This window comes from Mytilus trossulus, chromosome 6, assembly GCF_036588685.1.
Source record: "Mytilus trossulus isolate FHL-02 chromosome 6, PNRI_Mtr1.1.1.hap1, whole genome shotgun sequence".
Lineage (NCBI taxonomy): Eukaryota > Metazoa > Mollusca > Bivalvia > Mytilida > Mytilidae > Mytilus > Mytilus trossulus.
The window spans coordinates 72,533,324-72,551,958 of NC_086378.1; the positions used below are offsets into that span (position 1 = coordinate 72,533,324).

Consider the following 18,635-nt stretch of genomic DNA (forward strand, 5'->3'; position numbering starts at 1 on the left):
ACACACTTTTTTCTGACCCATACCTTTACCGGTTGTGATACGGTTCTCTCTTTGCTTTAAAAGGGAAAAAAAACTTATCAGATAGAGCTAATATGATTAACGAAGCAAGATAGTCAATTTTTGCACAAAATGGAAAGCTCATTATAAGTGAGGCTATTCCCACGACTTGGCCTAGTCTTTTCAAGCATGTAAAACGTGCAATATACTAATGCAGGTGTTTAGAGAGACGAGCCTGAGTTTGACTATTATGCTACATAGTCTAGTCATTAATGGATTGCGAAGGGACAAAGAGGGTCCCTTTAAAAAACAATTCTGAGACCTCATCATTTTTTCAGAAGCTTGTACATTATGGATGTAAGAAAGGATGCCGCGGTTATTTTTAATGTGGAAAACCGGGTATTCCGTGCACTGCGATGTGTGCATGTGGTGGTGACTGAATAATCATGTATGCTTGGCCAAATAGTAGTAATTTTAAATATTTTTTAATACTATAGTGATTTTGTTTTGTTTTAATCAATCTATTCAAAACTCTACATCGAAAAAATAGATTGAGGACTCATCTTTGAAATTTACGTCATATTTTTACCGGAAGTGTCAACTTAATTTTCAAACATTTACAACATGCTAGAATAAGTGGTTTTGGGGATAACTTAAAGCCAAAAGTTTAATGACCAACACAAAATAAAATCATTTTCTTTACATTTTGAAAAAAGTTGAAAATTTGAATAAAAAAATGATATTTCTATGTCCCCCATTTTGGTTATAACCGGAAGTAAGGATTTTTAAGACATATGTCTTATACATTCTAGCCATCAGAGGCACCAAAGAAAGGTTCCTACACAATTTAATGATAGTAGTAATACGTGAAAACACATTTCAATAACCCTCCCTAAAAAATTAGCTTATTTAAGTACAATGTCCGCCATGTTGGATTTTAACCGGAAGTGGGGTTTCTGAAGACATCTAATCTATTTAATTTATCCAAAAGTAGTACAAAACAAAGGTCTGTACCAAATATTATGATAGTAGCATGATAATAACACATTTTTACACGCTAGCCTTCGATATTGGGCTCATTTTTAAGTATGACGTCCGCCATTTTGGATTTTACCGGAAGTGAGACATTTTTTTCAAATGCCTCCCTATCTGAAACAAAAGAGTAATAGTTGAGGAAGGTCTATGCCAAATTTCATGCTTGTAACAGGATGTGCACAATTTTTCACAAAGCCGCCGGACTAACTTTTTTATATTAATTATACACCCACAAATTGATGATTGTGATGATACTTCAGCTAATGACCTCAATTTCATTTTAATACATGATTGTACATGGTATTTGTTTTGGGTTTGTTTTTTTTTTTGAGGGGGGGGGAGTGAGAGATAGAGTTGCATTTAAATTTCAAAATAGAATTACCTCCAGAAAATTATATTTAAAGAAAAAAGATTGCGGTTCATTACTATAAATATCAACCTATGTTAGTACAATTTGCCAAATCAGTACAAAATATAAAAAAAAATACATTTTTGTGTAGTTTTTAATCAATGATTGACTCCTGGTTAAGAGAATTTAAACTGCACTATAATAATGTTTTATAACCTTAGGAATCACAATCCCTGCAACATATGTTGAACCAAAATTTTTATTTATCAATAATTTTCTTTATTATTTTCCTTACTACAAATTGTATGAAAAAATGTAAATCATAATACAGGATGTTGCAAATTGAACAATTTAATGTTCTCTGATGCTTATAAGTTTACTGTGGGGCTGATGGCTTAAAAAAGAGGTTAAACCTTGGTCTATCAAAAAGACCTTATGTAATTCAAAAACATATGTACCCTGTTTTTAACTATATCTCAAAATTCCAATCCTTGTAACAAGATAATTTAATAAGGTAATTTTTTCAAAGTTTGTCCCCTTGAAGCATTTTTTGTTCAGCAGATTTACAGAATTTTCATATTATACATATTTAAAAACAATAAATTACAATTCTTATGACAATACATTTAAAATTATGCAGCTTGTTTGTTTTGTTCTTCTAAAAATTGTTTGTACTGAGGAGGGTGCAATGTACTCCAGACCTGCATTTTATATGTTAGTATAAGTGGATGCAGGGGGGTGGCATGGGGGACGGGCCCCCCTTTCATTGGAATATATTGGTTGATTATATAGGGAAGTACTGACGCATGATTGAAATTTCCCCCCTTAGGTCAGTCAGCCCCTCCCCTTATGAAAAGTTCTGGATACGCCACTTGTTTGTGTTATTTGTATTGTTCTTATGCCATCAACCCCTCAGGGTACAAATATGCATTTATGAATAAAGATAATGGTTATATTTTTTTCTTCAAAATGAGACTGCAAAGTCTGTCTGTATTTCTACTGTATTTGATATACTATATATGGTCACCATAAGAAACTATAAAAGTAATTTATTTTCTTTAAATTTCCGCAACACCAAGTTCCTAAATTGTTTTCCCGAAAATTCTTCAACAATTAGTTCCCTATAAAATTAACTACTATCTGCGGCTACCCCTTTCCCTTAGGTGTAAGTACCTATGGTTATTTATTTCCCCATATCAAAACTCATTAACCAAAGGTGTAATTGATAAAAAAATATTTACTCTGTGTTAGAGTGATAGTTGATTGATTCCAGGGATGTATTGATTAATAGTGGTCAATACCAACTAGGCCAGATGGGAACTAGGCATATGGCTAGTGATACTGAACAGCTGGCCAATGCATACAGAGGATCCAACTAGGGGATTATACTTGTTATAAGGATCTCATAGGGGATATTACAATTTTTCTATTTAATATCTGGGTATTGGTTATTCATCATGGTATGACAAAGTGTTAATGTCTCAATGATCCACACACCAATTTTTTTTGAAAAATATATTCAGGACAAATAGAAATATATTTGTTTTATCTGAACTAAACAAATTTCAAATTGGTTAATACCATTCTTCATTATTGTAAGTTCAATGAAAAAAAGAATTCAGATTAACTTTGATCATTAACAATAAAAGTGACTACAATTGAGATAATCATTTAAAGGCAATATAATGGCCCAATAACGTTGAAAAAGTCAGGACAAATAGAGTAAAATCATGATGATGTTTTCAAAGGAGTCATCATGCCCTAAATTCACAATCACTATAATACTTGCATGATCAGTGAATGTGTAATCTGGGTCAATTTGGTCAAAACATTCATTTTATCATATATATTAAATAGGTAATTTCATGATAAATGTATTGAAGTTTCAAGTTGATTCTGTACCAAAGCTTTTACCCCATATCAGACTTTCAAAGATGATAGGAGAAATACATTATCACATGAATTGCATGATGTCATCTCAACAGATTTTTGATAAATGTGAAAAAATGCATTCCAAAACTTGTTTTAAGAATTAACATGATCAGATATCCAGGTTTCCTGTTTTGGGACTGGTTCCCTGAATAAATAAGGATTACACTGACAACTTCACCTGTTTCTACAGCTGCAAAGTAAAATCTTCCTTTTTTACATTCATAAATCAATTTCTGATAAAAACTGGAGATAAAACTGGAATCATCTTCACCTGTCAAATTATATTATCTCATGCATTATCATCATTAAATTACATGGCCTCAAAGCTGTTAATTAATTTTAATGTTCCCCTAAAAACTATGAGAAACAAATTATTAAATTGCCAGAAGACATCAGCACCATAAGTAATAATATGTGATCAGACAAGTACCAGTGTGCTCATATAAAATCCAAAGAGAGAAAGTAAAAATCAAAAAGAATGCACTGATATCAAAACTTCAAGAAATGACTAAAAACGAAATACACTTGGAAATTTCGTACACTCATCTTTGATTTTCTCCAATGAAAAAAAAAGATCACGCAGAGAGTTTGCATTTATATTCTTAATTCCTTACCTTATGTTAAGATGTCACTTGGTCAGTGAAATAAGACTTGATATACGTGTCCAGTTAAAGATTGACCGTGGAAGTGGTATGCTTGTCCCGTTAAATTATAGGACGCTGGTATAGTACTTGTCCAGTTAAATAGATGCCTGGTATACCTGTCCAGTAAAATCAGACCCTGCTATGCTATAGGACCCTAAGTACCCTTGTCCAGTGAAATATACAAGGAGGTTTTTTTTCTTGTCCACTTATTATATATACACCTTATAAAAATTAACACCCTGCATGATATCTATTCTTACGAAAATATTTTTTTTCTTTCAAGTCCAACACTGGAAGTGACATTTGCTATGATGTCATAAGCTTTATATCAAAACATGTTTTCCTTGTACAATGTTAGCGATATATTACAGTTTAATATTATCTAATTAGCAAATCTTTCCAGGAGTTCATTTTGAACTTTCGCACATATATTTGTTTTCCTTCGTGTCTCACTTCCATATATATACATAAAATCTTCACATGTGATACCAACTTGATACATGCATGCAACACATGTCTGTAAGTACCTTTAAAACATATGCTCGTGACTTCAGTTTTGGAAGCTAATTAGACCAAAATAAAATTGTGAGTTTTAAAAATATTGGCTTACTCTAGCTAGCTGCTTGTGACTAAATTTTTGTAAGCTACAGACATTTATAAAATTAGATTTTTAAACAATAAGGGCTTAGGCTGAACAATCCAACAAGAAACATTGAAGAAATTCTTTTATCTTTGCTTATACAATATATGTTTATCCCAACTTTTCTACATTTATCTACAGTGGATTATTATAATTTGTTGGATACCACTTTTTGTGTTTTTAGTGGTTTAACCATGAATTTAGATGTTGAAGGACCAAGATTGTATATTGACTATTAAAATGATAATATCCAGGAAAAGAAGTGATAATCTGCAGCAGGTCAAACTCGATACTTTCATTTAACAGCAAAACATACTAAATGCATTATTAAATTACATGAGCATACGTATTTGGTCATTCAGTAATATAACTTTGACCACACCAATACAGACTGTTTCTCAACCCTAACTCAGATTCAATACAGAACCATCAATGAACCAAATCATGGTTTTTCATTGGAAGTGGTGTCAAAATATAACAGCAAGAGCCTTCTCCATGTTATCTCTGTAAAAAGCTGGATGATAGCCCTGCCAATTTCTTTCATAAACATATATGGATCTTCATTAAACTTTACCACCACTAAATAATTCTATTTATTGAGTCACAAAGTGACATCTCCATAGGAATATAAATAATTCAATAGCCATTTATATTATAAAACTGTTTCCTTTTCTTTTATTGATCATTTACCAATTTCGCCTCAATTCAAATTTTTTATTATAAAAAAAATCTTAATTTCAAATTCTAATTCCAAACTCCATTATAACAAATTGCTTATTACTGGTAACAAATATTAACTTGAAATACATCACTTATTGTTCCATTACTGAATTTAACACCTGCCTAAAAAGCTTTTTTTTTTAATTGTGAAAATAACAAGTGACCCCACACAAAAAAATATATACATGTTTACAGTATAAGATTTGAAGAATAGTGGAAAAATATTTACTATTTGAAGTATTATGAGATGAAAAATATTTACAATCTGGAAGAAAGTGGCAAAACAGTTACAGTTTTTAGCATAAGATTGATCTCTACATACAATATATACAGGTTCAGGGACACTTGATAGATTCACAATTGTGGGACAGAGTACATACAAGATCAGAGATGGCAAGATACTCAGCACATACATGTTCAGGGATAGTGTAACACTCCGTACATTCATGCTCAGGGATTACAGAGCACATTCAGTACATACAAATTCAGGGATCGTGGGACACTTGGTTCATACATGAACAGGGATTGTGAGACACACAGAACATACAGGTTTAGGTATCATGAGACACACAGAACATACAATTTCAGGAATAGTAGGACACACAGAACATACAAGTTCAGGGATCATGGAACACACAGAACAAACAAGTTCAGGGAAAGTGGGACACACAAAACATACAGTCAGGGACCATGGAACACTAAGCATGTACAGGTTCAGGGATCATGGAACACGTAGGACATTCAAGTTCAGGGATCATTGGACACTAAGCACATACTGGTTCAGGGATTGTGGGACACTAAGCACATACAGGTTTAGGGATTGTGGGACACACAGAACATACAAGTTAAGGGATTGTGAGACACACAGAACATTTAAGTTTAGGGATTGTGGGACACAGAGAACATCAATTGTGGTACACACAGAATATACAAGTTCTGTGATCATAGAACACTTGGTACATACAAGTTCAGGGACTGTGGGACACACAGAACATACATACAAGTTCTGGGATCATAGAACACTTGGTACATACAAGTTCAGGGATTGTGGGATGCACAGAACATACATTCAAGTTCGTGAAAAGTGAGACAATTAGCACATACAAGATTACAAATGTGGCTTTCAGTCCCTATACATATACTGTACATACAAGGAAGGAAGGGAAATTACCTACCAGATGAATTTTAACAGGTAATATCACAACAGATTACAGGTACAATGTACAAACAATAGGAGTATATCTAAGAACAAATTTACAAAAGTTATACATGTATGTATGTATAAAAGGAGAATCACTCTAAGATATATGGTATATTTTTAGACGTCATAGATAAGATATAAAAGAGATCTTTTGTCATATAACTTAATAGCTTATATTATGGTGCTTACTAAAATAGAACAATTAATTATTCAAACAGAACAATATTATATAGATATTTCCATCATACAGCTGACTGATGTGTATTTTATATTCAATAACTCTATTATTACAACTCTATGAGACGGAAACAGCTTTCCATTCGCTCTTTTCATAATGCAGTATTGTCATTTTTCATATTTTCAATATCAATTTACACAATTATTCAAAAATATTTCATACATTATCTTGTTATTTTGTTTGTGTCTAGCTATTTCGTCCTAGATTTGTCTTAAAACAGAAGATTGACCAAGTTTATTTGCAAAAATTCAGAGGATTTTTCCAGTGGATTTATCAAAATCAACCAAACAGCATTATTACAATTATTTTTTTTAACACTGCTGCTATTTTTGTGATGCCATTATTATGGCCTACAAATGGTAAAATCCAAAACTCTTGTTTATCATTCCTTGATGCAGAAAAAATGTCCATTACAATAATGATAGCTTTTAATTCAATGTGTTTTAATTTAGTCAGCCCTTAAAATTACCAGTCATGAGTCTGAGACTCTCAAATAAAATGACTTTTGACCAAAAAAATAAATAATATGAAAATTAAAATGAAAAGAGATAGTCTTATTATAACTTATATTAGAGAAAAAGTTAAAGGTCAAGTCAATTAAAAGAAAATCTTATATATACCTGTTTCCGATAAACTGTCTGTATTGTCTGGAGTCTGCATGCTTAATAAACTACAAAGACATTTTTATTCCATAATTTATAAATATGAGAAATAATTTGACAAACAGCAGATGGCCCAATAATACTGTATGCTGAATTCTATATTAGATCAAATATTAGCTCTGGCAAAATCATTGTTTTATTGGAAGGAGCAGGCAAAAAATTGACCAAAACTTTTTTCTTGGGAATGGAACAGGACTGAGAAATCTCACTATGTTCCAAAATTGATTTTGGTTCAATAATTCTATTTTAAAATATATTGTATTGTGTTTTAATTTGGAAATATTGCAAAACCTGCAATTGATCAGTAGCTTGGGAACCTGCCATTTGAAAAAAATATTGAAATGATAATTTCCTGCTTTTAAATCAATTTCTATTGAAAATAAATACAATTAATTACCTTTAAATTATTAATTGAAAGTCTTGTGTTTAATATCACTTACAAGTAATTGTTTTTCCTAATTGAAATATTGCATAAGGTATCTTGGACAATTATATAACAGGACCATACAATATGTTATTCAAGTCATTCTTAATGCAATTTTTATATCTACACATTTTATACTTATTTTCACTTTAAAAAACAATCTTCCAATTTTAATACATATGTACAAGATAGATTGATTGTTATTTGCTTTAATTGTAAATCATACAAGATATTTAGTCAGACTTTAGTCAAGAGTTTAATATAGACAATGAATTTATTCTTAACTTGATTCATTTCTGCTGGTTTTTTTAAAAATATATATCTATTTCAATAGTCCTATACAGATAACTATATGTATATCTCTACCTCTTAGACTTATTTCCACTTTTATTAAAAAAATTATGTTAATTCTAAATTCAAACATTAAACAAGAGAGACTGATTGTTGTTTGCTTCAAGTCTGGTAGTAAATCATACTAGATTATCAGTCTGTGATTTTAGTCAACATTTTGAAAAGGAGAAAAAATTTATTGTAAACTAGATTTATTATTTTTGTTTTTAATATTCAATACAGTAGTACTACAGATGTCCTTAAATGACCGAGGACATTTATCGATGTCAATTATGAATTTTGAATGAACATTTATTGTCCCACCATTGGGATCCTCTTTGTTTTAAGTCAAGAAGAGTTATCAATGCCTTACAGAGAAGACATTTCTATAGTGTTTTACCATTATCACTTGCTACCATGTTTAAACTGATACTTTTCTTCCAAGGTATGTAATTAAATTCTATACTGTCTTATCATTCTTTATGAAGTCCGTACATAGACTGCAAAGTTAAGATAGCCAAAGAAAATCAGCTTTTCTCCAATTTTGTCAAATATCAGGCCAGACTCCATCCAGATGTTTTCCTATCTGCGGAATTAGTTCATTGATTAATTACAGTTTTCTCTAAAAAAAAATCTTGCTGATTTAATAACAAGTCTGGTATCATCTGGATACTGGTAGTGTAATTAATAAATTTTGGAATAAAGTCATATAAAACTTTGTTATTTTTTGTTTGATACAAATATTAAAAGGTTCTCTCGGTCAATGAGATAGTGGGAAGGTTGAAGGAATTATATTTGTTTTGCTTTGTTCAAATGTACAATGTCAGAAATTATTAGTTTTCAATATCAGATGTCAAATATTGTTTTTTTCTGTTATTCGATTGCTTTTTCATTCTTACAAAGAACAACCTATTTGCAATGTATTGTCCTTTCTGCACTCCAAATATGACCTTATTCAACTTTATTCTCCATGGTCTTCGGAATGTACAAACATGCTCACTCTGCCCTTAATTTAATCTATAAATGGTAATTAAATTTTGCAAATACAGAAATTGTGATCTGGATACTATAATTGTTTTGTATTCTGTTTTATGTCTGTATAAGATCTGAAGTAATTGTGACAATATCAAAGATATATTGTTTTATAAATAAAATTAGAAACGGAACAAAATATTTGAATATTGTAATCTTGTTAAATTAGTGAATTTCAACCCTGAAATCTGTAACAATAAAACTAGAAACAGAACAAAATATTTGTACATATTGTAATCTTGCTCATTACAATAAATTTCTACCCTCAAATCTTTTACAATTTTATAAGTGATGAATAAATTATTTTTACAGCTTTTCATCAATTAGTTACAGTTATCATAATACACATTATCACTTAACAAACTATTTCTATAGTCTGATTTAATGTACAGTTTATTACCTTTAAACATATTTTAAAGTCAACCAGGTGAATTTCTCTTTGATCTTGGCCAGGTATGACTCTCCAGGTGTATCAATATGATAATCTCTGAGACAGGTGTAAACACATTAGGTCAGGTGTAATAATAACAAGGTATTGATCAGTTAACACTATGTAATAGTTTGATCAGGTGAAAATAATAGAAGTGTCATCTTTTATCCTTTAATCTTTTATATTTGGTTACTGTATAACAATTCCTGCAGATTTCCATTTCTGACACTGGGGTGGAGTGTGGTTAATTGTTTGATTTTTATTCCTATTTAAGCATCCATGACACAAGTTTATTTTTAAACTAAAAGAAGTTTTACTAGAGAATCAATGTAAGCCATATTTTTGGATAGAAACCTTACCAACACACTCCTAATTTAAAATGATTAATTTTTTTTCAACTCCAAATTGGCAAAATTTCTAAATACAAAAAATTATAAAAAGGAGATGCGAGGTATATTTTGACAAAAAAATACTAAATTTAACCAACCAACATCAAGAGGATCACAGAGTCTTCAACACTCATAATGCTAATCTAAATATTCCCCAAGTTTATAAAAGGAGTAGGTCCAGTAAGAGCCTTTTTGGCCCCAAAATATAGCACTTTTACAAAATTGTTAAAATGTAATCTTTTAGTTATTTATTGGATAGAAGAATGGTTCTGCTACATGAATATGGGCTGTTTTTGACAATACAATGCACATATATTGGGTACTAGCACCATTAAGTCATGCTAAATTACTGAAATCTTCACAATTCCAGCATTTCAGTTAAATTTTAGATGGTTTCCGTGTAAAACGAAAGTGGCTGCATTCGTGTTCATCCAAAATATTGAAATGGAAGTTGTATTTGATGATAATACATAACATATATAAAGATTGAGGATGAACACGGATGCGGCCACTTTCATTTTTGACAAAAAACATATGAAAAGTGACATTTTTTCGCATATTTGGTAGATTTTTCATATTTTAGCTTGAATCGGATCTTTTTAATGACTAAATGAGTTAAAATCTTTCACAAAAATTAATTGAACCAAATGAAATAGACACTTAAGTGTTTAAAAAGTGGTCAAAATCTTTCTTCAGATGAAAGATAAATTTGAGGCCAAAATCGGTCCTTACCGGACCTACTCCTTTGTTACAGCAGAAACAAAGATCTGCTATTTATTTTACACCCATGCAGTACAATATATTAGATATTTCAAAACTGAACTGATAATTCAGTGATTCTTAAGTATATCATGTTGCCAAAAAGCTTACATGTACTTTAAAAGAGCATGCTGTACATTATCTGATTTCTTGATTGTTGCATGCGCAAATAAAACTAGGTGTATACCATATATGATTGCTGCTTTTACATTCATTGTATAACCAGTATTCAAGTCATTCTAAATTCAGTTAAATAATATCAAGAACGAAAGACTACAAATTATTCTATAATATATTTCAACAAAAACGTTATTGTTACACAAATTCAAATCTGTTTAAAGGTTGCATTAATTTTTCTTAGACCTCATCTGGTTAGTTTGACTCAATGAATTAAGAACAATTCATAAGCTCTTCTCTCCATAATTTATCTTTACATAAAATGCCTGTGATCAGCTGGCATAACCATGCTTGACTTTGTCAACAGTAACAAAAGAAATTTGACTAATAAAAACCAGTCTATCCATTAAATTATATCTTGAAAATAACCATCAAATTTTTATTTTACATTAGAAAATCTTAAAATTTTAGAGACTTTGAGCATGTCTATATTTTAACATTAAAAAAAAGAGATACATTTTTCAAAGGGAGGTAACAAATATTCTGCAGCCAGCCTCTACCAAGTTAGGAAGTTGCTTTTCACTTGTTCTGATGGTTGCTTATGGTGAATTTTGGTTGATTTGACAATTTGTAACCAGTATGTTTATGTCAACCAAACTTGAAAGAAAATTCATAAATAATGAAGATTCTAAAGAATATGCCTTTGTGACAGCAATACGACAACACAGAAAACAAGAGAAAATATCTTTGAGTCCACACAACACAAATTCAAGGGTGTAATAATTGAGATTCTAAGAATATGCCTTTGAGACAGCAATACAACAACACAACTGAAAACAAGAGAAAATATCTTTGAGTTCACACAACACAAATACAAGGGTGTACTAATTGAGATTCTAAGAATATGCCTTTGTGACAGCAATACGACAACACAGAAAACAAGAGAAAATATCTTTGAGTTCACACAACACAAATACAAGGGTGTACTAATTGAGATTCTAAGAATATGCCTTTTTGACAGCAATACACCTTATTGCTAATCTCCGCTGACCCGGACGCTTGAACTTTTGACACATACAACAATAACTTTTTCATTGTGGAATAAGCTTTTTTGTTTTATGACGTCATAATTTTACCGGAACCTGTGTGATTACAATGGTATGATTCTATTGTTTTGCAAGTATAATTTTTAAAAGAATGATAATTGTCTCTTAATGTCATAACAACCTTGTCCAAAGAATGACAAAAAAAAAACCAGAATTAAATGTAACCCCAGCAGTGACCATTTAAAAGTGAAAACCATGTGCTACCAAAAAGTGGTAACAATACAATATCATGTAGGTTTAATATCAAATGGTATTATATATATATATAGGCAACACGCTGTACATTATTATTTTTATAAATAATCAAATCCAAAGTAGACAAAATTAGAATATATACAGCTGTCTCTCAGTCTACGAAAATCATGTACTATTTTATACATATATATGTATTTATGTATGTTGTATATATATCAATATAATATGTGGAAAAATTATTAAAAATGAAAAAAATAAAAATGACAATAAGTCACACCTTAAGAAGTTAAGAATGTAAAAATTAAGGGCTGCCATGCATACTGCAATTTAATCTCTTTAAATTCTTACAGCCTTGTTTTTTTTCCTTATCTTTATTGGTAAAAAAATCACTTAAAAAGTTAAGAAAATAATTGAAATAACATTTAAATTGATTTCCAATGAAAATAGAAACACCATGTAATTGAATAAGAATAAAAATATAATTGTCAAACATTAGCACCAACATAATGATGATATGGATCTTTCTATTGTGTAAACTTGCTACCATATGTCAGATATTTCAAAATTTCATCATTAGCTTGTCACCTCTGAATCAATGCAACAAATTATTACTTCTCAATTCAAGCGACAATTACAAGCAATTCAAGTGTTAATCTGCTTATTCAAGATACCTTTAATAGGGTCTATTTACTTGACTCTATCGACACCTCGGTTACCAGCACTGATCCAATGGTATTGTTACTCTGGAGGACAGGGTGTAGCTTTCAATGGCTGACAGATTGTCACATATGGTTTGACATATGTCTATGTATAACATGGTCTTAGAAGTTAATGAAGACAATTCTAATAATACCTGCATCTTTTCAATACAATTTTCTGTTATTACGGGAAAATCCGGCAGTATTTACAAAGTTCAAAAGAAAACACAATAACGTTCTCGGAGGCCAAATTAAAACAGTTTTTTGTCGACATGAGGGTTTAATTATCTATAAAAACAAGATATTTATTCAACTACATGTCGTGCAAAAGATTATCAGCAGGATATTAATTATTGCAGAAGTCTGAGAAATGATATCATAACATTTCTTAATTTCCTTTCAAATTTTCAGTCTGAGTAAATGTTAGTTGAAGTATATATTTATTTATTTGGTTTTATTTATACATTTGTTTCATTATTATTTATACATTTGTTTCATTATCATTTATACATTTGTTTGATTATTATTTATACATTTGTTTGATTATTATTTATTCATAAAAATATTTGTTTGAGAAATGATATAACATTTCTTAATTTCCTTTAAAATCTTAAGTCTGAGTAAATGTCAGTTGTGAAGTTTTTATTTATTTATCTATCTATCTGTTTTATTTATTTATTTGTTTTCCATCATTATTATCTATTTATACAATATTTGTTTGAAAATTATCAAAGGTTAAAAAGATGTTGCTATTTCCCAGTTTTTCAAAAACAAAACTTGTTAGTAAGAATTTGTCTGTAACAACCAATACAATAATTTCTCTGACAGAAAAAATTAAAGGGCCCATTAAATACCACTTTATCATTATAACCCCACACTAAGTAACAATCTTTATCCCTGTTCAAATCACTTTTAATACACTGGTTCAAAGATATCAATTTCTCTTTCACCAGTCAATAGAGGACTTAATCAGCTATGTAAATACTTCAAAAACGATATTTATGGATGCAAATTTTTGTGCAGTCCAATAAAGAAATTTTCAAATCAGTTAAACTGCATTCAAACAAACAACAATTTATATATAATATCTGAATTTGATAACGTCACCAATGTTCACATTTTAAAAAATTGAAATTTAGAATTGGATAAACAAATTAAATGTTTTAATATTGTCAGCATTTAATGAAATAATTAGCAGTTATACAAGTATAATTGCTGACAAAAGCCTTGACAGAACATTAAAACTGCTATTTTGTTAATAATATTAAATGCCATACAATCATAAAGCATGTTTAATGTAAAAATAAAGATGAGATAAAAAAAAAATATTATTCCCAATAAGACAAGAGTTGCAAATAAACTATTTGAGCTTTACTTCTTTTTTTTTTTAAATCATTCAATATTTATTTATCAGATTTAACATTTAACTTTCAGCAGCATATTTTTCTCTAAAATTGACAGATTTTTAAATTAAAAAAAAATGTTTTGACTAAAGTGATGACTGATCTGAAATAAACAAAAAATATTCTGACCTTGAACTTTTACTGATTCAGATCATATATATATATTTGAAAGATGAACACAATTAATTCTGCAACTGTGCTTAGTCGTTGTGCAATCAAAATGCATTGAGTATCAAATGTTGGCAATAAACAGTCACTGACCTTTTAAGCTTTGTTTGTGACCATGATAATATGTTTAACCCATATCAAGTTCAAAATTGTTGAATTTTATGTAAAATATTTCAATTTGAACAGATGTACTTAGAGTTGCAATTAAAGAGAACAGTGGTTCAACAACCATTCAATAATGCCATTAGTTTTCTTGTTTTACATTGTCTTATCAGGGCCTTTTATAGTTGACTATGCGGTATGGGCTTTGCTCATTGTTGATGGCCATACAGTGACCTTAAGTTGTAAATGTCTGTGTCATTGTGGTCTCTTGTGGACAGTTGTCTCATTGACAATCATACCTCATCTTCTTTTTTATATTGTCATAAAATAGCATATTTTTTGTACTTTGCCTTTGGCAAAGCTGACATTCTGTCTGCTTCAAAAGTTATGAAAATAAAAATCAGATTCAGTCAAAAAAAACAAAAGGCCTCTAGTCTCTCCTCTACAAACTGGTATAAAGTAACAGTAAGTTAGCCTTATTCCTCAATTACACATTAAACTTTATATCTAAAAAATGAAGTGGCACTTCAAAGGTACAAAAGTCATTAGGTTTAAAACAACTATGTCAGAATGCCTTATAATATATGGTGGGAACTGTCATACTTTAATAAATAGATACATCTTGATATTACTGTTATGATTGTCCTTGGCCTATGTTACTGATCTCAGGTGTGAAAAACCAAGATCAATGACACATGAGATGTAGGTCAAAGTGACCTAATTTTTGTGGGATTCCAGAATTTTTCTCATGTATCTTTGCACTTCTTTATAGTACAGGTCACTTCGTTTCGTATCTGTGCACCAAATATGAACAATAACCTAAGTCAATGAACTTTAAACTGGAGGTCAGAGTGATCCTTTTAATTGAGCTGAGGAGGCTTTTATTAAGTTCCTTTAGAAACTGTTCACTGCTGCAATGATGTACACCAATACACCAAATATAGTTTACCTATTGCTTATAGTTTCTAAGAAACTGACTCAACCAGTAAAGGTATACATAGAACAAATGAACCATGCAAATGAGGTCAAGGTCAGATGAACTATGCCAGGCAGACATGTTCACCTTACAATCAATTAATGCTTTAAAAATAGTTGACCTATTTCATGCTGTATCTAAGAAACAGTTTACTTAACCATGAAAACTTGATTAACCAATGAGCCATGAAAAGGAGGTCAAGGTCAGATGATACCTGCCACACGACATTCACCTTACAATCATTTCATAAAACAACTATTCAAAATCTCACAGCTTTTGGCACTATTTCTGACGGACAATAACAACAACTACTTTTGGGTCAAATTTCTAGGTCAGACTAACTGAGACAGTTATGACACCATTCTTTTCTGACAAAATCCAGTCAACCATTACTTATTAGTGTTGACAAATATCTATAACAAAACTGTCAAAATATACACAGACATAATAGTATCACGTTTTCTGACAAAATATCTAGACTATTACTTCATTGTTAGTGTATATTACCTAACTGTCAAAACATTGCCATAGTATAGGTGTTGTCTTACATCTGTATCAACACCAATGTTTCACACTATCAGTTTATTTAAGCTAGAGATAGATATTAACAACTATCAACATTATACCAGTGCACTTGTTGATGTTTCCCTGGCTTCTTATCATCAGAGAAAACTAACAGATGTTAAAATCATTACTTGTATAGTATTTTAAGCATTAGATCCGCATTGCAATATCATATGTTTTGAGTAGTTCTTTTGGCTGGGGTCAAAATAATTGATTTTGCAGATTTGTCAGCGACAGGCTGGCGCCAGACAACATGTGCAAAATGACTGCAGAGATACTAGCGGATGGTAGATGTTTAACACATGCATTTTTATAATTTATATACCAGAAACCATCAAGCCTTGTCAAAAGATTACTCAAGATAATTACAAAAACATATTTTTGCCACTTCTCTGATACTTAAAAAGGCAATATAAACAGTCTTATAGGCACTTGGAATACTTTATAATTGTTTCATTGGCCCTTTTGTAATGCATATAAATGTAATGCTTACATAGCAAGCCTTTTGTTATAATACTAGATGTTCCTTAGACATAACAGGTTCAGACTGGATCAGATGACATAAGCCTCTGACAAAAAAAAAAAAATGGGAAGATTTTTTTTTTTAAAAACCCACATCGTTTTATCTCACTTGTTTACTTTTTTCACTGTTTTTTTTCTTATTTTCTTTTTAATACTTATAACTTAACTTTAAGTTGACAGCTTTAAGTTTTACATTTTTTTGGTACTTCTTCATCTGTACATTTATTCATAACATTCTTTGTCTATTCATTCTTTCTTCATATTTTCTTACATTCCAACATCTTGGAAGTCAACTTGAAAAACAAAAGTCTAGTTTACCACTTCCCAGGAGCAATTAAAAAATACCTTCCATGTCTAAAGTGTGTTTATGTCAATTTGAATTAATATACAAAAAGAATTAACCATATTGAAGTTCTTACTAGCTCGGAACCCAGGGTGATCTTATTTCTTATAAAGATGACTTCAACATTTTTAAAGGCCCAACAAGAATGATTTGGTTACATAGAAAAATGCATAAGTACTTTGTGATATTCTGACAGATTCCATTTTTATGACGTCACAACCAATCCATGTACTATGGCAGATTTTTAAAATCCTAATCTATGGCAAATTTCTAGTTTTTAAATCTCTCTGGCAGATTTTCTGCAAAAGTACATATATGACCTTAAATGCAATTTCAAAGTTGCCTTAAACCCCGAAAATCTTCAGTCCGGACTGAATTTGTATGATCTGAAACAGCTACAATATTTTATCAACTTGTGACAGATTTAATTGCCAAACAGTTGAGGTTATGGTTTCACATCTGATAACAGTTCGCGGAGAAAAGACAATGACCTTAGTTTTAGAGGAAAGAATTTTTATTATCAAACTACATATGCATTGAATATTCACACATAACGATTTCAGAGTTAAATTGTTTGTATAAATTGAAAATTTATTTTTATTTTTTTATTATTTATATTTTCCCTAGTACAAAATAAAACTTTCAAAAAGCATGATGAATGTGTCCACTTTTTTTGCAAAAGTGTCCACATTTGTCTTTCTTCAATGAAGCAATATACTCAAATATGAAAGAAGTATTGAATAAAAGTACATTGTCAAGATTGCAAATCAACATGATCAATTGAAATGAAATTACAAATTAAAGATATGGAAACATTAAAAATTGTAAACACACTTTATATGTTGACCTTCATTATACACTCTTTACCTAATGACATTTAAAGTATAATATTTGTAACGAAAGTAAAACAAGGCTAGGCATCTGCAAGTCATCAGCTTCTCGTTGTCAAATATATGGTCATACATTCATTGATAAAGAGAAACCATACAGTGACTTTCCTCATCACCAAACTGATCAAAAAGCGGTGTACTTCGGGGTTTAAGCAAGACATAGGTCATATAAAATAGCTATTATTCAGGTGGTATGGGTGTCTTTTACCATCTTCGATATTCTCAGAGCATTGTCTAAAAGCTATAATTAAGTATTTTTACAATTCTATCATTTAACTTCTAATCATCATTATAATGGTTTTTCCTGTATATGATCCCAAAGTATGAACAATTTAATTCTATTATTTTTATTTTAGACTTCCATCAATTCTACCTTAAGTAAAACCCAGTATAAAAAAAAACAGGCTAGAAGTACAAGAAAGTATAACCATAACCATGGGCGTATGACATTTGCGCCGATTTTGAAAATTTTCATTCTTACAATTGCGCCGATTTCATTTTTTCATTTGCACCGTTTTTTTATTTGCTCTTATTAGATTTACAGGTAAATTAATACTTGTACATGTACTATACCATTGGTAAAATTTGGTTCTAAATGTTTTTTTATTCATGCTTAAGATAATTTTGATTCATATTTTTCTGCAACTTCATTGTAACATGATGGGCATATTGCACACTGAAACGAGCTGAGGAGACAATTCTTTAATCATCAAGGGCCATACATATCTGGAGGTCAGTATCTTGACATATAACAACATATCTTACCAAT

General features: G+C 30.3%; 1 protein-coding gene across 4 annotated transcripts in view; it reads right to left on the bottom strand.

Moving 5' to 3' along the window:
• Positions 1 to 18,635, bottom strand: part of LOC134721809 (protein CBFA2T1-like) — a 66,550-nt gene that overhangs the window by 23,767 nt on the left and 24,148 nt on the right. Inside the window, exon 1 of one of the 4 annotated variants that reach the window (XM_063585039.1) lies at positions 7,377 to 7,426. The exons of 2 other annotated variants lie outside the window; for them this stretch is intronic. In XM_063585039.1, the coding sequence (XP_063441109.1) occupies positions 7,377 to 7,416 (40 nt within the window). In that variant the 5' untranslated portion in view covers positions 7,417 to 7,426. Of the gene's footprint in view, positions 1 to 3,927; positions 3,947 to 7,376; positions 7,427 to 18,635 lie in introns of those variants that run through there. One more of the 4 variants, XM_063585046.1, reaches the window with a different exon arrangement.